We start from the raw sequence: 13,410 nt of genomic DNA, 5'->3' as shown, positions 1-13,410 counted from the left end.
AAATGTATTATTTTATATTTATTATTCTGTTAAATGTTTAAGAAGGATGTAAATTTTAACTAGGCTTATCTTCACATAAATCAATGAGAGCATAATACTGAAACCAGGATGAGACAGTAATGTTTCTTTTTCCTCCTTGCTGAGAATCACCTCAATTCCCAGAAAAGGGAAGTTGGGTGAAATAACTGCTTCAGATAACAAAGCTAACAGTTTAGGAAGAAGGCCTGCAAGAAGGAATGCGGAAGAACCTCTGACTAGCACTGGAGAGGAGAAACACTCAGGCCCGTATCAAATTACAATCAAAGGATGAAAATTACTTCTAGCCACAAATGATCAGACATCACATCCAGCTCCTTTACACACGATCCCAAATTTGTCCAACCTTCAAAGTTGGATGGCTTGGTATATGCTCTGCATTAGCAGATGAGGGGTGATGGCTCAGGTAAGTCAGAACTGCCCTGAGGTCCCACCGCCAGAGGAGCTAAGCCAGGATCCGACCCTAAGGTCCTCCGAAACCCTGTGTTCCCTCAGCATTCCAGCTGCCGCCCGCCCCTGCCCGGAATGTGATACTCTCTTTGCTGCTTGAGCACTGCAGGTTATCTTACTAATTCAGACCTCAGCTCTTCTCTGCAGCCTTTCCTGGCTCCTGCACCTCTGCGGCCAAGCTGATGGCTGGGTCGTTGGTGGTCCCTGGGCATTCTGTTACTAACTTGATGACAGCACTCATGTGGCATTTAGTTATTCACGTCTTCTCCACCAGACAATGAAAGCAAACACTGGGTTTTACTCTTTTATGTGCTTCTAACGCCTGGTACACAGCAGTTTATCAACATTTACTGAATTAATCAATCTCATAAGTCACCCAGTTCAATATTCCCCCTAAAGTTTATATCCTCTCATGTTATCTTTGCAAGTGCTTATTCTAGTTTAAGGTAGATTTCCCCCATGTGGACTTTACACAGCCTCATTTTTAGCATCTTGCCACTGTGCTGAGCCTGCTGGGATTTGGGGAGGGCCAGGCTGGCCACATGGTGCTTTCTCCAGGTCTCACACCCCTAGTTTTTTTACCCACTGCTAACATCTGCCTACCATCTTGGTCACTCTCTTTGGAACTCCCTTGGGCTTATCCCTGTCGTTAAAAGTGTAGTATCTGGCATAGAAGGCAATGGGTGACAGCAGTAAGGTTCTGAAGTCTGCGAGTAGGACCAAAAGCATTAGCCTTAAAAATTTTTAAAGAAAGGACCAGGTAGAATAACTGGGTATGCCCTGGACAGATAATCTCCCCCTGCAGTGGAGCCGGTAACTGTAGAGGACCAGCTAGATGAATGGGGCCTGCACCTAGGGTCCATGTTGTAAGGAAAAATATGTTTTCCCAAAGCAGAATTCTGTTGAAAGCACATGGGAGCTAAATCTGATGAGGGAACAGCAGGTAAGGTCTCCCCACTCTCATGATCATGAGGCAAACATTGCATGGGAACCACCCACATGATAAATTTTGTGTTTGTGTGTGTATGTGTGTGTGATGCAACCTCTTGAAAGACAAGAAAACAGGGGCGCCTGGGTGGCTCAGATGGTTAAGCATCTGCCTTCAGCTTGGGTCATGATCTCGGCGTCCTGGGATCAAGCCCTGCGTCGGCCTCCCTGCTCAGGGGGAGACTGCTTCTCCCTTTCCCCTTCCCCCTGCTTCTGTTCCCTCTCTCGCTGTGTCTCTCCGTCAAATAAATAAATAAAATCTTAAAAAAAAAAAAAGACAGGAAAACGTAACAGAATCTCTTAGTTCACACACCCATCCATTTACCCCCATTTCGTGTGTCTGCTCTTTTTCCTTGCGTGTAGTCGACATGCTCCTTCATTTCTTTAACTTTTAGAACGAAATTTAACTTCAGGAGTTTTTAACCCAGAGTTCAGCATGTCTGAAATGACATCAACAGTTTGCATACACACTGGTATGTACATGGTTCTAAGCAGAATATCCAGGTTACTTTTCCAAAGGGGTCTGAGATGCCAAAACTCTGTGGACGACTGTCTTAGTGTTTACCGCATAAAGGGCAAATAGAGCTTTGAATCTTTGTTAGGAGAGTTGTTTTATCTATTTAACAAATAGAAAATCTAAAACAAAGAAACAAAGCTGTAATCTATGGAGTTAACTATCATCTCCTCTGAAAAAAGTATTGGGAGTTAGAGCAAAACTTCATAGTCCGTGGCAGATCCTAATGCACCTTTAAAGAGAAAGCTAAAAGGCTCTTAAAAATTAATTCTCAATTCCTGTTTTTAAAGATCTTGAATCTTGTGCTCATTTTGAAAGGTTTCATTGTTCCGGAAGAGCATAACAGGTACTTGAAGAAACTGGGTGGTTTTGGGATGGGGAAGAGAAAGAATTATAGAACCATTTAACAGAACATGACAATGACTTGGGCCATCCTGAAATCATCTCACAGATCAGAATACACTGGTCTACAATTTGGGGAAAGGGGGCATAAACAGCCAATCCTAGAGCAGCCGGGAAGAGCATTGTTTCTGGATGCCTGGAGTACCACCAGCAGGTGGGATACCATCTCTCACGTTCAGGCCCCAGAGTGTGTGTGACAACATCTTTGGATGGTCAAGTCCCCAGAGGACAAGAAAACGACCTCTGTGGAGCAAGCAGTCCTTTAACACTTCAAAGCTTGGGACAGGTTATGTCCACCTTCTCTTTGTTAAACACTGAAAAGAAAGGTTATTTTTCCCTTCAAATAACAAAATGCATGTTACCTTAAAAGGCGAAAAAGACACGAATTTCTATGAAGCCAGGCACAAGATACTCTTGCGTATGACAACGAGAAAGCTAACACGTGAGGATGTTGAGCATATAAGGAGGCCTCATCAGTGAAAACCGAGCGTGAGGGCCAATGCGAAGGTGCTGCAAGACGAGCTGTAAGGCCAAACAGGCAACTGCTCACCGAGTATCTCCATTCCCTTTGGAAGCTGTGAATCACCTGAGCTTCGGGTCAACGGGATGAAATACAATGCGCGATAGCCTAATTCTAAGAGACACAACCCCTTGCCCCCCAAACCAAGGTTTTCAGCGCTTTGGTCAAAGGCTGGTGAAAATTCCAATGAGCTCTAGGCCTTGTGAAGATGGTAATACATACCCAGGATGTGGGAGGCACGGCAGACGTGGCCACTGGTCACGCTGGGCAGCTGGGTGGCTGAGACTGCCCCGAGCAGCCAGAGGTCTTCTTTTATAGTCTTCCCCTGTTTCTTTCAGTTTCTGTTTTACAAAAAGGTCTTCTCCCCTTTTTCCTGTTTACCCTACTCTTCAGCTATTTGCACGTAGGGGTTTTTTCTAAATTACTTAGTTTCTCAGAAACACTTTGAGATTCTTGACCAACCTCCTTGGTGAGACTGTCCAATCAGGGGTGGGGGGTGGGGGGTACGGGTGGAGACCGAGCCGTTAGCCGGTCGTTGCATCAGCCACCCCGTACCCCAGACTGGCCTCCGTGTAAGCTCTCCGCCCTCTTCCCGTTCCCCACCCTCTGCGTTAGTACGAGTAACTGTTCATGTGTGGTCGTGGGAAGGCAGAAAGGCGATGGTGAATTCCCCGCAGCGCAATGCAGTGGAAGGAGCAGGAGTTCTGGGGTCGGACGGACCTAGCTTTCAATCCCAGCTTGGGCATTTTCTCGTGTCAAGACCTTGGGCAAATGCCATTACCTCTCTGCTTCATCCTCAGGTTCCTCATCTGTGAAATGGGCATAAAGAAACCTCCTAACTTTACCGCGGAGGGGACCGAGTGCGAAACTAGAGGCAAAGCCCCCAGCACGTGGCACACACTCGTTCAAGGTGGGGGCCTCTCGCCTGGGGGGAGGGGAAGAGGGCGGGGACGAGGAAGGGTCGGTGCCGGCGGGAGTGGGCGACAGACGGGGACGCGGGCGCTCGGAGGAAGGGGGCGAGGGGCGCCGTGACAGCCTCCACGCCCCTCGTGGTGCCAGGACCCGGCGGGCAGCGAGCCGGGCTCTGAGGAGGATACTCCGGGCCCTCGCCTGGAGGCGGCGGCGGAAGAGCCAGGTCATCCGGCGCCGCCCCGGCCTCCCGCCCTCCCTCATCCCCTCACTTACCGGCCCCGCCGGGCCCCTCAGCGCCGCCGGCTCAGCTACGGGCGGCCTCCTGGGCGTCCGTGGAAACTCCCTCCGTCCGGAACAACTTCCGGCCCGGCTACCCCATCATTGGCTGTTCGCGTGGGGGCGGGGCGGAGGCCGCGGATGATTGGTTGGAGGCCCCGGAACCAGTGGAACGCACCTAGGGTGCGGAGCGCAGACCGGACGGCCTCCGGCAGTACCGAGCGCTTCCGGTGCGTGTGGTGAGCGGCGGGCCCGTGGGCGGGAGGGGGCTGGGACCGGGCGGTGGCGGCGGCGGGGCGGCCCGAGCGCTCCGCGCCCCTCAGCGCCGGCCATTCACCGTCCTTCGCCCGTCCTTCCTCGCCATTGCCTTCGGACGCGCAGAGCTCTGGGCCCGCCCTACCTCCAGCTCTTGACAGCTCGGCTAACTTCTATTCATCCTTCAAAACCCATCCCTGGTCGTCTCTTCCTTGTTGTCTTCCTCAGTCTGTGGTCTGCGGCGCAGGATCCGTGTTTTGTGTTTAATCTCTGTGCACAGCAGACCCAGCATAGGGTCTTGGCACAGAGTAGGTGATCAGGACGTGTTTGCTGAATGAGAATATTCTATTTCTTTTACTTTCTCTGTGCCCTCCCCTCCCCCCAGGCTGCATTTCACAAATATTTCTAGACGCTGGGGATCAAACAGTGAACAAAACACGGGAAGTCCTGTCGTCGTGGAGCTGACCTGCTGGTGACTCGCAGTGCCACTCCCTCGTACTGTCGCTCGTTTCTGCGGCGCCCTTACCTCTTCCTCTTGGTTGGATCCCCGCCCCCACCGTGAAAAATTTTCCTTTCCCCCCCATTTGCCTTAGAAACATAAAAGGCAGCACTTTTCCCCCTGAGGTTACCATTGTTCCTAGGTGCTCCCACTCTTCTCCATTTTTTGCCCGTTTTCCTTGAGTCACCCTTGCCGCCTCCTCTCTGGCCCCATTTGATTAGTTTTGTTGGCTTCCTTCTCCAGGGCTTCTCCCCACGTCTGCTTCCTCCCCTCCTCCCCGGCAGTGCTCACACCTCACCTTTTGTCTCAGGTCCCCGTGAAACCGCAACCAAGCTGACCGCCACCTCTCCTCTCCTCTGTTTTACTTTTCTCCGTAGGATTTCTTACGACCTGACACCCTGTATTTCACTTGATTGTGGTCTGTCTCTCCCACTGCATGTGAGCATGGTGAACGCAGGCCGTCGCTGACTGTTCCTGGCGCCTGCTGTGGGGCTTGGTGAGTAGCCCATCAGTGCTGAATAAACCAATGAAATGTGCACGAAGCCGGTGGTGTCCGGAGCCTTATCATCCACCCTCCTGCGTTCATTCCGTCCTTGCTGCCTTTCCTTGTTAGGGAGTGGGCTAATGGGCCCCCATCCTCCTGCTCTCTGATGTTTTGCTGTAGACCTCTTTTTTTTTTTTTAAAGATTTATTTTATTTATTTATTTGAGAGAGAGGGAGAGACAGAGCTTGCATGAGAGGAGGGGAGGGAGAAGATCTCAAGCAGACTCCTCGCTGAACGCAGAGCCTGACACAGGGCTCGATTTCACAATCCTGAGATCAGGACCCGAGCCGAAATCAAGTCAGATGCTTAACTGACTGAGCCACCGAGGCGCCCCACCATAGACCTCTTTTTAAATTCTGGCCATTGGCCTCTCTTTTGAGTCAAGTGCTGCAGACAGCTAGGTGGGTGGGAATCCATCTTAATGGCTGAGCACAGACAGAAACCCTGGTGGGGGGAACCTGGTGGGTTCCCTGTGACAGGAAGGAATGGCATGCTGTGGGGTGTGGCGCTGTGTACAGGAGTTGAGACAGGTGAGATGTCTGAGCAGGACCAGGCTAAGTATTTAGAGAACAGAAACGTCAAGTTGTTTGCAGAGCACAGTCTGCTAGTTTATAATTAGTCCATTATATAAGTTTTATTTGGAGGATGGCTTTGTGTATGGAAGGTGTTACCTGCCTAGTTAGGCTGCAGGGGAGGGGTGGTGGTGGGACTTCTGGAGGAGGTAGACTGCATTTGTTGAATGATGACGTGATGTGTTAAGCAGTGGAGCCCTTCAGGCGATGGGTACCCTTTGGGGGAAAGGTGTGACAGGGTGAAGTGGTTGGATTCCAGGGGACGCAAAACCCACTCTCTAGGGAAGGAGCTGGGTGACAGACAGGCAGAGTGGCTTAACAAGGGACCCAGAGGGAGTCTCTGGTGCTGACCTGACCCCGCATACGTGGAGGAGGAGCGCTGTGGTTACACTAAGGTAGGACACCTGGGGCATCTCAGAACTTGGAAGGTGGCTAACTATTCGTGCTGCTCCAGCACGCCCTCTGCTGTCCGGGATGTGCTGCGCACCCTCGGTTTCCTCCTGACTGGACCTCCTCTTCAGAGCACAGAATTGAACTCCAGCCTGAAGGACTTCTTTCCAGAAACTAGTTGGCAGCAATTTATCGTGTATGATGGTTCAGAATTTCAGGAAGAGTTTTTTAGAAGGGGGAAATTCACTGCTGTGTGTGTGTTTGGGGTGAAACTGGCAGATTTGGACCGTACCTTCAGAATTGGGGGGACTGGTGCCTCGAATGCCGTGGTCTTGTGTTGTGGGTCTGTCTCCCCAACTGGCTTGTGGTTGAGATGGGATATCTAGGCAGGGGGTAAAGGAAGCACTGGAACCCAAGGGGAGGGTGAACGTAAGGGTGGGTTCTGGACATCTTTCCATTTTAGTATTTTCAGACCTACCCTCAAAGGCCTAAATTGACCTTCCAAAAGGCATCTTCAAAATCCTGAGTCTTTCTGTCCAGGCATCCAGTCTCCATTTAGCGAGGTCCTTTTCTTATGTCTTCCAATAAAATTTTAGTTTTCTTCTTACAGATCTTGCTAATTTTTTGTTTAAATTATTCACAGATATCCCATAGTCTTCATTTAAGAAAATTAAGTCTTCTAATTAAGCCTGGTGTATAGAAAAGCCCTCATTTTTTAATGTGTTTATTCTTAGAGTTTTCCAGTCGTGGATTTGCTGGGTGGCATGTTTTCTTGTAATTACACGTGGTGGTAAGTATTCTTCCATGCGTATTTTCTGACACTTGGACTTTGTTTGGTCTCAGGTAGTTTGTCCTCGAAGGACAGCAAGAAATTCTGTCTTCAATGGCTTCATTGGTGGCTTATGATGACTCGGAGTCAGAGGCTGAGACTGAGTCCGTGGGAAGTATTCATGCTGTCAGCCAGATGAAAGACACCTCTGATGTGGTCAAACCTCCTGGGCAGGATTTTGCATGTGAAGCCCCAGGTATGACGGAAGGGGCAGCACTGCCCACAAAGCATGGTTCTTGTGAAGACCCTGCTGGCCATTGTCTCCCACTGGTTCGGCTCTGGAGAAGTGACCCAGGATCTTGTCCCAGCCAGAGGCTACAGTGGCCCCGGACAGAGCCTGATGTCACCTTCCCCACAGATAAGCCTCCTCGACCTTCCTTGTGGACCAGCCACACTCCAGCTGGTCATGTGCCCCTGGCAGCTGCCCGCTTTAGGCAGGTGAAACTCTCCTTGGGAACTTACAACTCCCCTGAACCATCCTTCTGTGCCCAAACCAAATCTGAAACCCCAGGTAAAAATGGCAACTCCCTTCAGAGGAAAAGGTGTGAGGACTGTATCGTGCCCTACACCCCGAAAAGACTACGACAGTCGCAGGCATTAAGCACAGAAACTGGCAAGAGTAAAGATGTGGAGGCCCAGGGTCCACCTGCAGGGCGTGCCCCGGCCCCTCTCTGTGTGGCCCCCAGAGTGTCCGAGTTTATTCAGCCATATTTGGACAGTCAGTATAAAGAAACCACGATTCCCAGGAAAGTGCTCTTCCACCTGAGAAGCCACAGGGGCCCTGTCAACAGCATTCAGTGGTGTCCGGTCTTTGCTAAGAGTCACATGCTTCTCTCAGTTTCCATGGATAAAACCTTCAAGGTAAGACTTGAGTGATACTGCCTTTTCAGGGACTCTTAGAAATAAACTGCTGGGGTGTTTTGTTTTTCACAACAGTGAGGTAGGGGTGCTGAGCATCTCTGGGAATTTCTGTAGTTCTCCCTGTTGCATTCAGGAGTGGGTTCTCAGTGGCCCACCCTGGACTGTTGGCCCATTCTGTCCCCTCCCCCCTGACACTGCCTTGCTTAGGCCACCAGAGAATGCTAGTCCTTATCCCTCATGGGGGCACTGAGGACGTGCAGACACACTGGAGCCCCGGCGGATGAGGTCACTGAGTGAGGGCAGTCAGAGGGAGAGGAAAGCAGGCTCAGGACAAGTCCTGGGCCCCTGTGAGCCACGTGGAGTGTTGAGCCACACCAGCTCTGTGCCGGGCGCTGTGTTGGATGCCAGGGGAGCAGAGGTAGACAGACCTGGTCCCTGGCTTCAGGGCATGCCGTGTGGTAGGGGCTATGGACAAATGGAGAGGCTCTCATAGCCCTGGGCTCAGGAACCGTGAACCCACTGGGAGGGACAGCAGCCCAGGCTGGAAGGGCTTGGTGAAGTCTTCCAGAAGGAGGGGAAGGTTCACTTGGTGCAGGGGGTGAGATGGGGCGGAAGGATGTTCTTGGCCATAAGCATGGGAAATATTGAGGGGCCTGATGGGGGGTGAGGGGCCCAAGGCTGCGGAAATAGGCAGGGGCCAGACCAGGAATGGCTTTGGATGCCCTGCGGAGGACTTCCGGTTTATACAGAAACTCTTTTCATTGTTGCTTATTTATTTTAAAAGCTACTGAAGTCATACAGACTTGGAGTAAGCAGTCCTCAGGTACCCAGGGATGTAGCGTAGCACGTGTGTCGCACCTCCTGTACCCTGTCTCCAGCCCTTTGGGCTATACTCTGTCCCTCCTCACTCTCCTCAGCCCTAGCAACTCACCTATATGTAGTAGGTGCCAAGTAAATGCGAGCTGAACCAAAGCTTCCTGGAAAGAAAATGGCTTTGGAGTCGAAGGGACGTGGCTTCAGATCCAGCTTTGCCGTGGAGCAGCTGGTTAGCTGGGCCCACTCTGAGTCTGGTGTCTCATCTGTAAAGGGCATAATCGTAGTCATGTGAGAAAAACGCTTACAAAACCCCAGCCCAGAGCTAGGTACCCCACAGGTGCTCAGTAAATGTCAGCTTCCTCTGTCTGTTTTCCTTACAGTTCTGGAACTATCCTGCCCAGGACATTGTATTTGCAAGTTATGTTTTGGGCTTTTCTCCTAGGAGGCATTTTCTTAAATGAAGAAAGGAAGCCTAAATACAGTGAAGGCTTTGAAATGAGCTAAACTGATGGGTGTCATTTTTAAGTGGCCAATTTGAGTCCTGAATCGACTTGTCTGTGTTCTCTTCTGGCAAGGTTAATAGAGTTGTGTGGGGACAGTGCCATGTTCCACCTTTAGTGTGGAGCCTGGGGATTTTGCACGCTGGGCTTCGGTGCTGCTCCTGTGAGGGTGGGGGCTCAGGTCTGCTCAGGAGGCTTCTGGTGTCCACGGTGTGCACTGTAACATGCTTGGGTCAATCCCACAGTGCTGGGGCTTCTCTGCGCTCCCTCCTGAGAGTCTGCGCCCATGGAGGGCCAAGTGGGGACTGGACCCTTTAGTCAGGAGCGTGTCTGGAGGGTTTCTGGTGGGCCCGTGTGGGGCCTGTGTAGTGCCAGGCCATGTCTGGCTGGCCCTGGATGTGGGCTGGAGTTAGAGTGATCTGGGCCTCGGGGTCTGGCTTCATCCCCAGCAGCTTTGTGACCCTGGGCAAGACACTTAACCTCTCAGATTCTGTTTCCTCCCCGATAAAACAAGCTGATGAGACCTACGGTTGGCACTTCTCAGGTGGGACAAATGCCCAGGCATGTGTGTCTGAAGCACCCAGTCTAATGCCAGGCACATGTTTTTGTGGGGGTAGTGTGGTTACAGGTGGGCTGCTTGAGGGGCATGGGCAGCACCTTTCGAGGGCCCTGCAGGGGGGGGGGACGTCTGGCAGACGTTGGCAGCACAGGCTGGAGGAGGAGGCAGCCTTGCCAGGAGGTGTCAAAGGACAGCCTGGGTTGCTGTGGGCAGAGACGGGTGGAGGGACGTTGGGCAGCAGGTATGCCCTAGTGGATGCCTGCCACCTGCCTGCCCATCTGCAGGGTTGCGTCTCCTGATGGTGAGGGGCAGGCTTGGAGACCTGTGAGGACTGGTTTGCACCCAGCATCAGTGAGGTGCTCTGTGGGCCCTGCGTGGATCGCTTTTGCCCGCCAAGTTTAGGTTTCCTAAGCAGGGGCATCCCGCTGTAGTATAGTTTTTAAACAGAGCACGTCTGAGTGAAGCCATTGATTTGGGTGTTGTGTGTGTTCAGTCGTGTAGTGGGTGTTTGTGGAGTAGATGAGTGTGCTAGGTGCTATGTACTGGGGATGCGTGGATATCCTCGGAGGGGACCCTGCGTCAGCCAACTAGTTGTGACACCTTGTGGCCAGAAGGGGGCGCAGTTGGCCCAGCTTGGGAAGCTGCTCAGGCGCTCAGGCAGAAGGACTGTGTAGGAGAGCCTTGGTTGGGGTGATTCACTGAGACCTGGGTCCTGGGCCGTTTGCTGTGGAACTGCCCTCAGTGGGGCCGGGTGCAGTTGCTGTGCCTGCCCTTCTGAGGAGGTGGTGTGTGTGCTGCAGGTGATGTGTGCACCGGCCTCTTGCTTGGCCTGGCAGCCTCCAGGGAGCCCTGTCCACTTAACTGTCTGTCCCTCATGGCGAGGCTGCAGGGGTGGCATTGGAGGTGGTCCAGGGACAGGGCGCGACTGCCGTCATGGCTGCTGGGGTCAGTGTCTCCTGACCTCCTCCTTCCTGTGGGGTCCTGAAAAAGCAGGGCTTTAATAAGCCTACATGCAAATGGTTGGGCCAGGGTCTTCGCCGCTCTACGATATCTGACAGTCGGGTGCCTGGGCGGCTCAGTCGGTTGAGCGTCTGCCTTCGGCTCAGGTCATGATCCCAGGGTCCTGGGATGGAGTCCCGCGTTGGGCTCCCTGCTCAGAGAGGAGCCTGCTTCTCTCTCTGCTTGTGCGCAAGATCTTTGACGGTTTTCATTGACAGAGTTATTTGGCAAATTGATTTGAGCACCTTTTCAGTATGAAGAATTTGTGGCAGGGGCTGGAGGAGCCGGGATGGGCAGACTGATTGGGGACTAGGTGGGAGCAGGGCTGGGAACCGGGGAGGGAAGTCCTGGTTGAGGCCTCGGTTTTGCTGGGGCCTCAGGTGCATGTGTAGCCTGGTGTGCAGCTGGCAGCCCCAGGCAGGATGGTGTTCTTCCCCCTCCCTGGGGTCAGAGGGTGGTGATGCGGCAGATCTTGGGGGCCTATGAGGTGGAGGGGGCAGTGGGAGGCTTGTGGATGCTGAGTCTGGAGTGAGTATGGGGCTGTGGGCGCCGGCAGGAGCCCAGGCTCCCTGTAGCCCAGTCCTGGGTAGAGAGCAGACAGTGCAGTGGGGAAAGAGCTAGAAGAGGTGGGTCTGACAGGGCACCCCCCCAACTCTGTGCTCCCTTCCTAGGGTGCGTTTCCCCTTGTCTTTTGGTTAAAGTCTGCCAGAGTGCCTTCTTGAGCCCCACTGCATCAGGAGGGAAGGAAGAGCCTGGGGGCTGGGGTCACAGCCCTTGGTTTGAATCCTCCCTCTGCGGCAGACTGGCTATGTGATCTCGGGCAAGTTATTTTCCCGAACCTCAGCCGGTGTATGTACGGTGGACACGACTGTGCCTGCCTTGCTGGGTTTTTGTGGGGAAGAAACAGTATTGGATGTGAGCTCTCTGGTGCGGTGCCTAGCACATAGTAGGCACTTGCCGTGTGCTCACGGTTCTGCTCTCCCCGGGAGTCTTGTCCCTTCCTTACCACGAAGTGGCCTCTCATTCTGCCTGTGTAGCCAGGAACTGTGTCTGCCACACCTTGTAGATTTTGAGCCTCTTGAGCATGGATACTGTGCCAGGCCCATTTTTGTATTTTCCGTAGCACCTGGCACAAAGTTTTGTACATGCTAAGTGATCAGTAAAGATTAAAAAAATTTTTTTTGTATTTTATTTCCAGCCTTTGGGAAAGGATGGTCTCTTACGTGCATAGATTTTATTTGCCACTAGGGGGCACAGTAAGACTTAATATAAGTTCACTCAAGCTTCTAGAATGTGAAAGAATCCTTGATTCAAGGTAACATTTACTGAAATATGATTTCTTTTCTGATTAAGAGAAAAACAACACAATCTATCTGATTAATCTAAAGAGTGTGAAGTGCCAGTTCCTTCATCTCCTTAAAATGTAGCTTTGGAATTCATAAATTTCAATTGGGCATATTACAGTGGAAAGATACTTATTTTAATATGTTCTAAATGTTCTGTGAGCTGTAAAATATGCTTGTATTAGTTTTGAAAAATTTACATCTGGAGAAATTAAGTAAAATAAAACAATGACTCATAGCTCTGCACTGATGCTCTGTTTTCTTTCCTGATGATCCCTTCATGCCCCTGTCTGTAGCACGCATCTGTTTCTCACAGTTGTAATCCCAGCACGGATACCCTTTTATCTACTCTTTTCATTTCCCTGTGTCCTCATTTGGCTCAACACGTTTGAATACCCACTGCACCTTTGTAAAGGTAGGATTCAGACTTTGAAGCCCTTGGAAAAAGTACAGATGTGACCTGCTTCAACCAAACACAGGCAGCCCTCACCACTGGCCCCGGTGCAGAGCCCTCTGTGAGGCACCGGGCACGTTCTCGCAAGCATCCGACGTGTTTCCTGCTTCCAGGGACCATGGTCCATGCTTCAGAACTCAGAGTTCTGAAACACAGAAGGATTTTAAATAAAATGTATGAATGAGGTGCTGTTCGTTTGTTTTACAAAATGGTTTGCTTTACGGATTCTTTCAATAACAGGCTTCCTTATAATACTTAAAAAAGAAAAACCTTTTCATTTTTGATCATGAATGTAATAAAAGCTTATTGTGAAGAACTTTGAAGATGCAGAGAATATGAAGACTGAAGGAGAAAACAGAAATTGTTGGTAATCCTAACCCTGAGTCAGTGTTTCACTAACACTGGGGGCCGTTCCTGGTTTGGACCCCCCACCCCCATTCCCGTGTGTTCACAGAATCGGGCTCCCTGCAGAGTGTGTGCAGGTTTGAATCTGCTCCCCCCACCCCCCATCTTTTGTGCTGTTTGTAAGGGGCGTTTTTCTACCTTATTAAAAACTTTCCCCAAATGTATTTTTATGACTCTCTCGAATTCAAGACTTTGCTTTGTCATTTCTGTGTTGTTTCCTATCATTACCTGCTTTTGTTTTTGAAATGGCCAGTACTTGAGCGAACATGGCTATACATAAATGTCTT

The 13,410-nt window shown here is 51.2% G+C and overlaps 2 protein-coding genes across 18 annotated transcripts in view; one reads left to right on the top strand and one right to left on the bottom strand.

The window, feature by feature from the left end:
- Positions 1–4,207, bottom strand: part of WARS1 (tryptophanyl-tRNA synthetase 1) — a 31,385-nt gene extending 27,178 nt beyond the window's left edge. For 4 of the 7 annotated variants that reach the window (XR_003515612.2, XM_027569365.2, XM_027569361.2 and 1 more), the window contains exon 1: positions 3,132–3,270. The gene's annotated coding sequence lies outside the window, so the exon portion shown is untranslated. Of the gene's footprint in view, positions 1–1,786; positions 1,914–3,131; positions 3,271–4,094 lie in introns of those variants that run through there. The other 3 variants (XM_027569363.2, XM_027569362.2, XM_027569364.2) reach the window with 3 other exon arrangements.
- The window catches only part of WDR25 (WD repeat domain 25), a 138,088-nt gene continuing 128,360 nt past the window's right edge, over positions 3,683–13,410 (top strand). The window contains exons 1-3 of one of the 11 annotated variants that reach the window (XM_027569354.2): positions 3,683–3,819; positions 5,229–5,347; positions 7,201–8,047. In XM_027569354.2, the coding sequence (XP_027425155.1) occupies positions 7,241–8,047 (807 nt within the window). In that variant the 5' untranslated portion in view covers positions 3,683–3,819; positions 5,229–5,347; positions 7,201–7,240. Of the gene's footprint in view, positions 3,820–4,255; positions 4,337–4,364; positions 4,661–5,228; positions 5,348–7,200; positions 8,048–13,410 lie in introns of those variants that run through there. The other 10 variants (XM_027569353.1, XM_027569357.1, XM_027569352.1 and 7 more) reach the window with 10 other exon arrangements.

Source organism: Zalophus californianus, chromosome 6 (genome assembly GCF_009762305.2).
Source record: "Zalophus californianus isolate mZalCal1 chromosome 6, mZalCal1.pri.v2, whole genome shotgun sequence".
NCBI classification, from domain to species: Eukaryota; Metazoa; Chordata; class Mammalia; order Carnivora; family Otariidae; genus Zalophus; species Zalophus californianus.
This window is presented reverse-complemented; position numbering and strand designations above follow the sequence as displayed.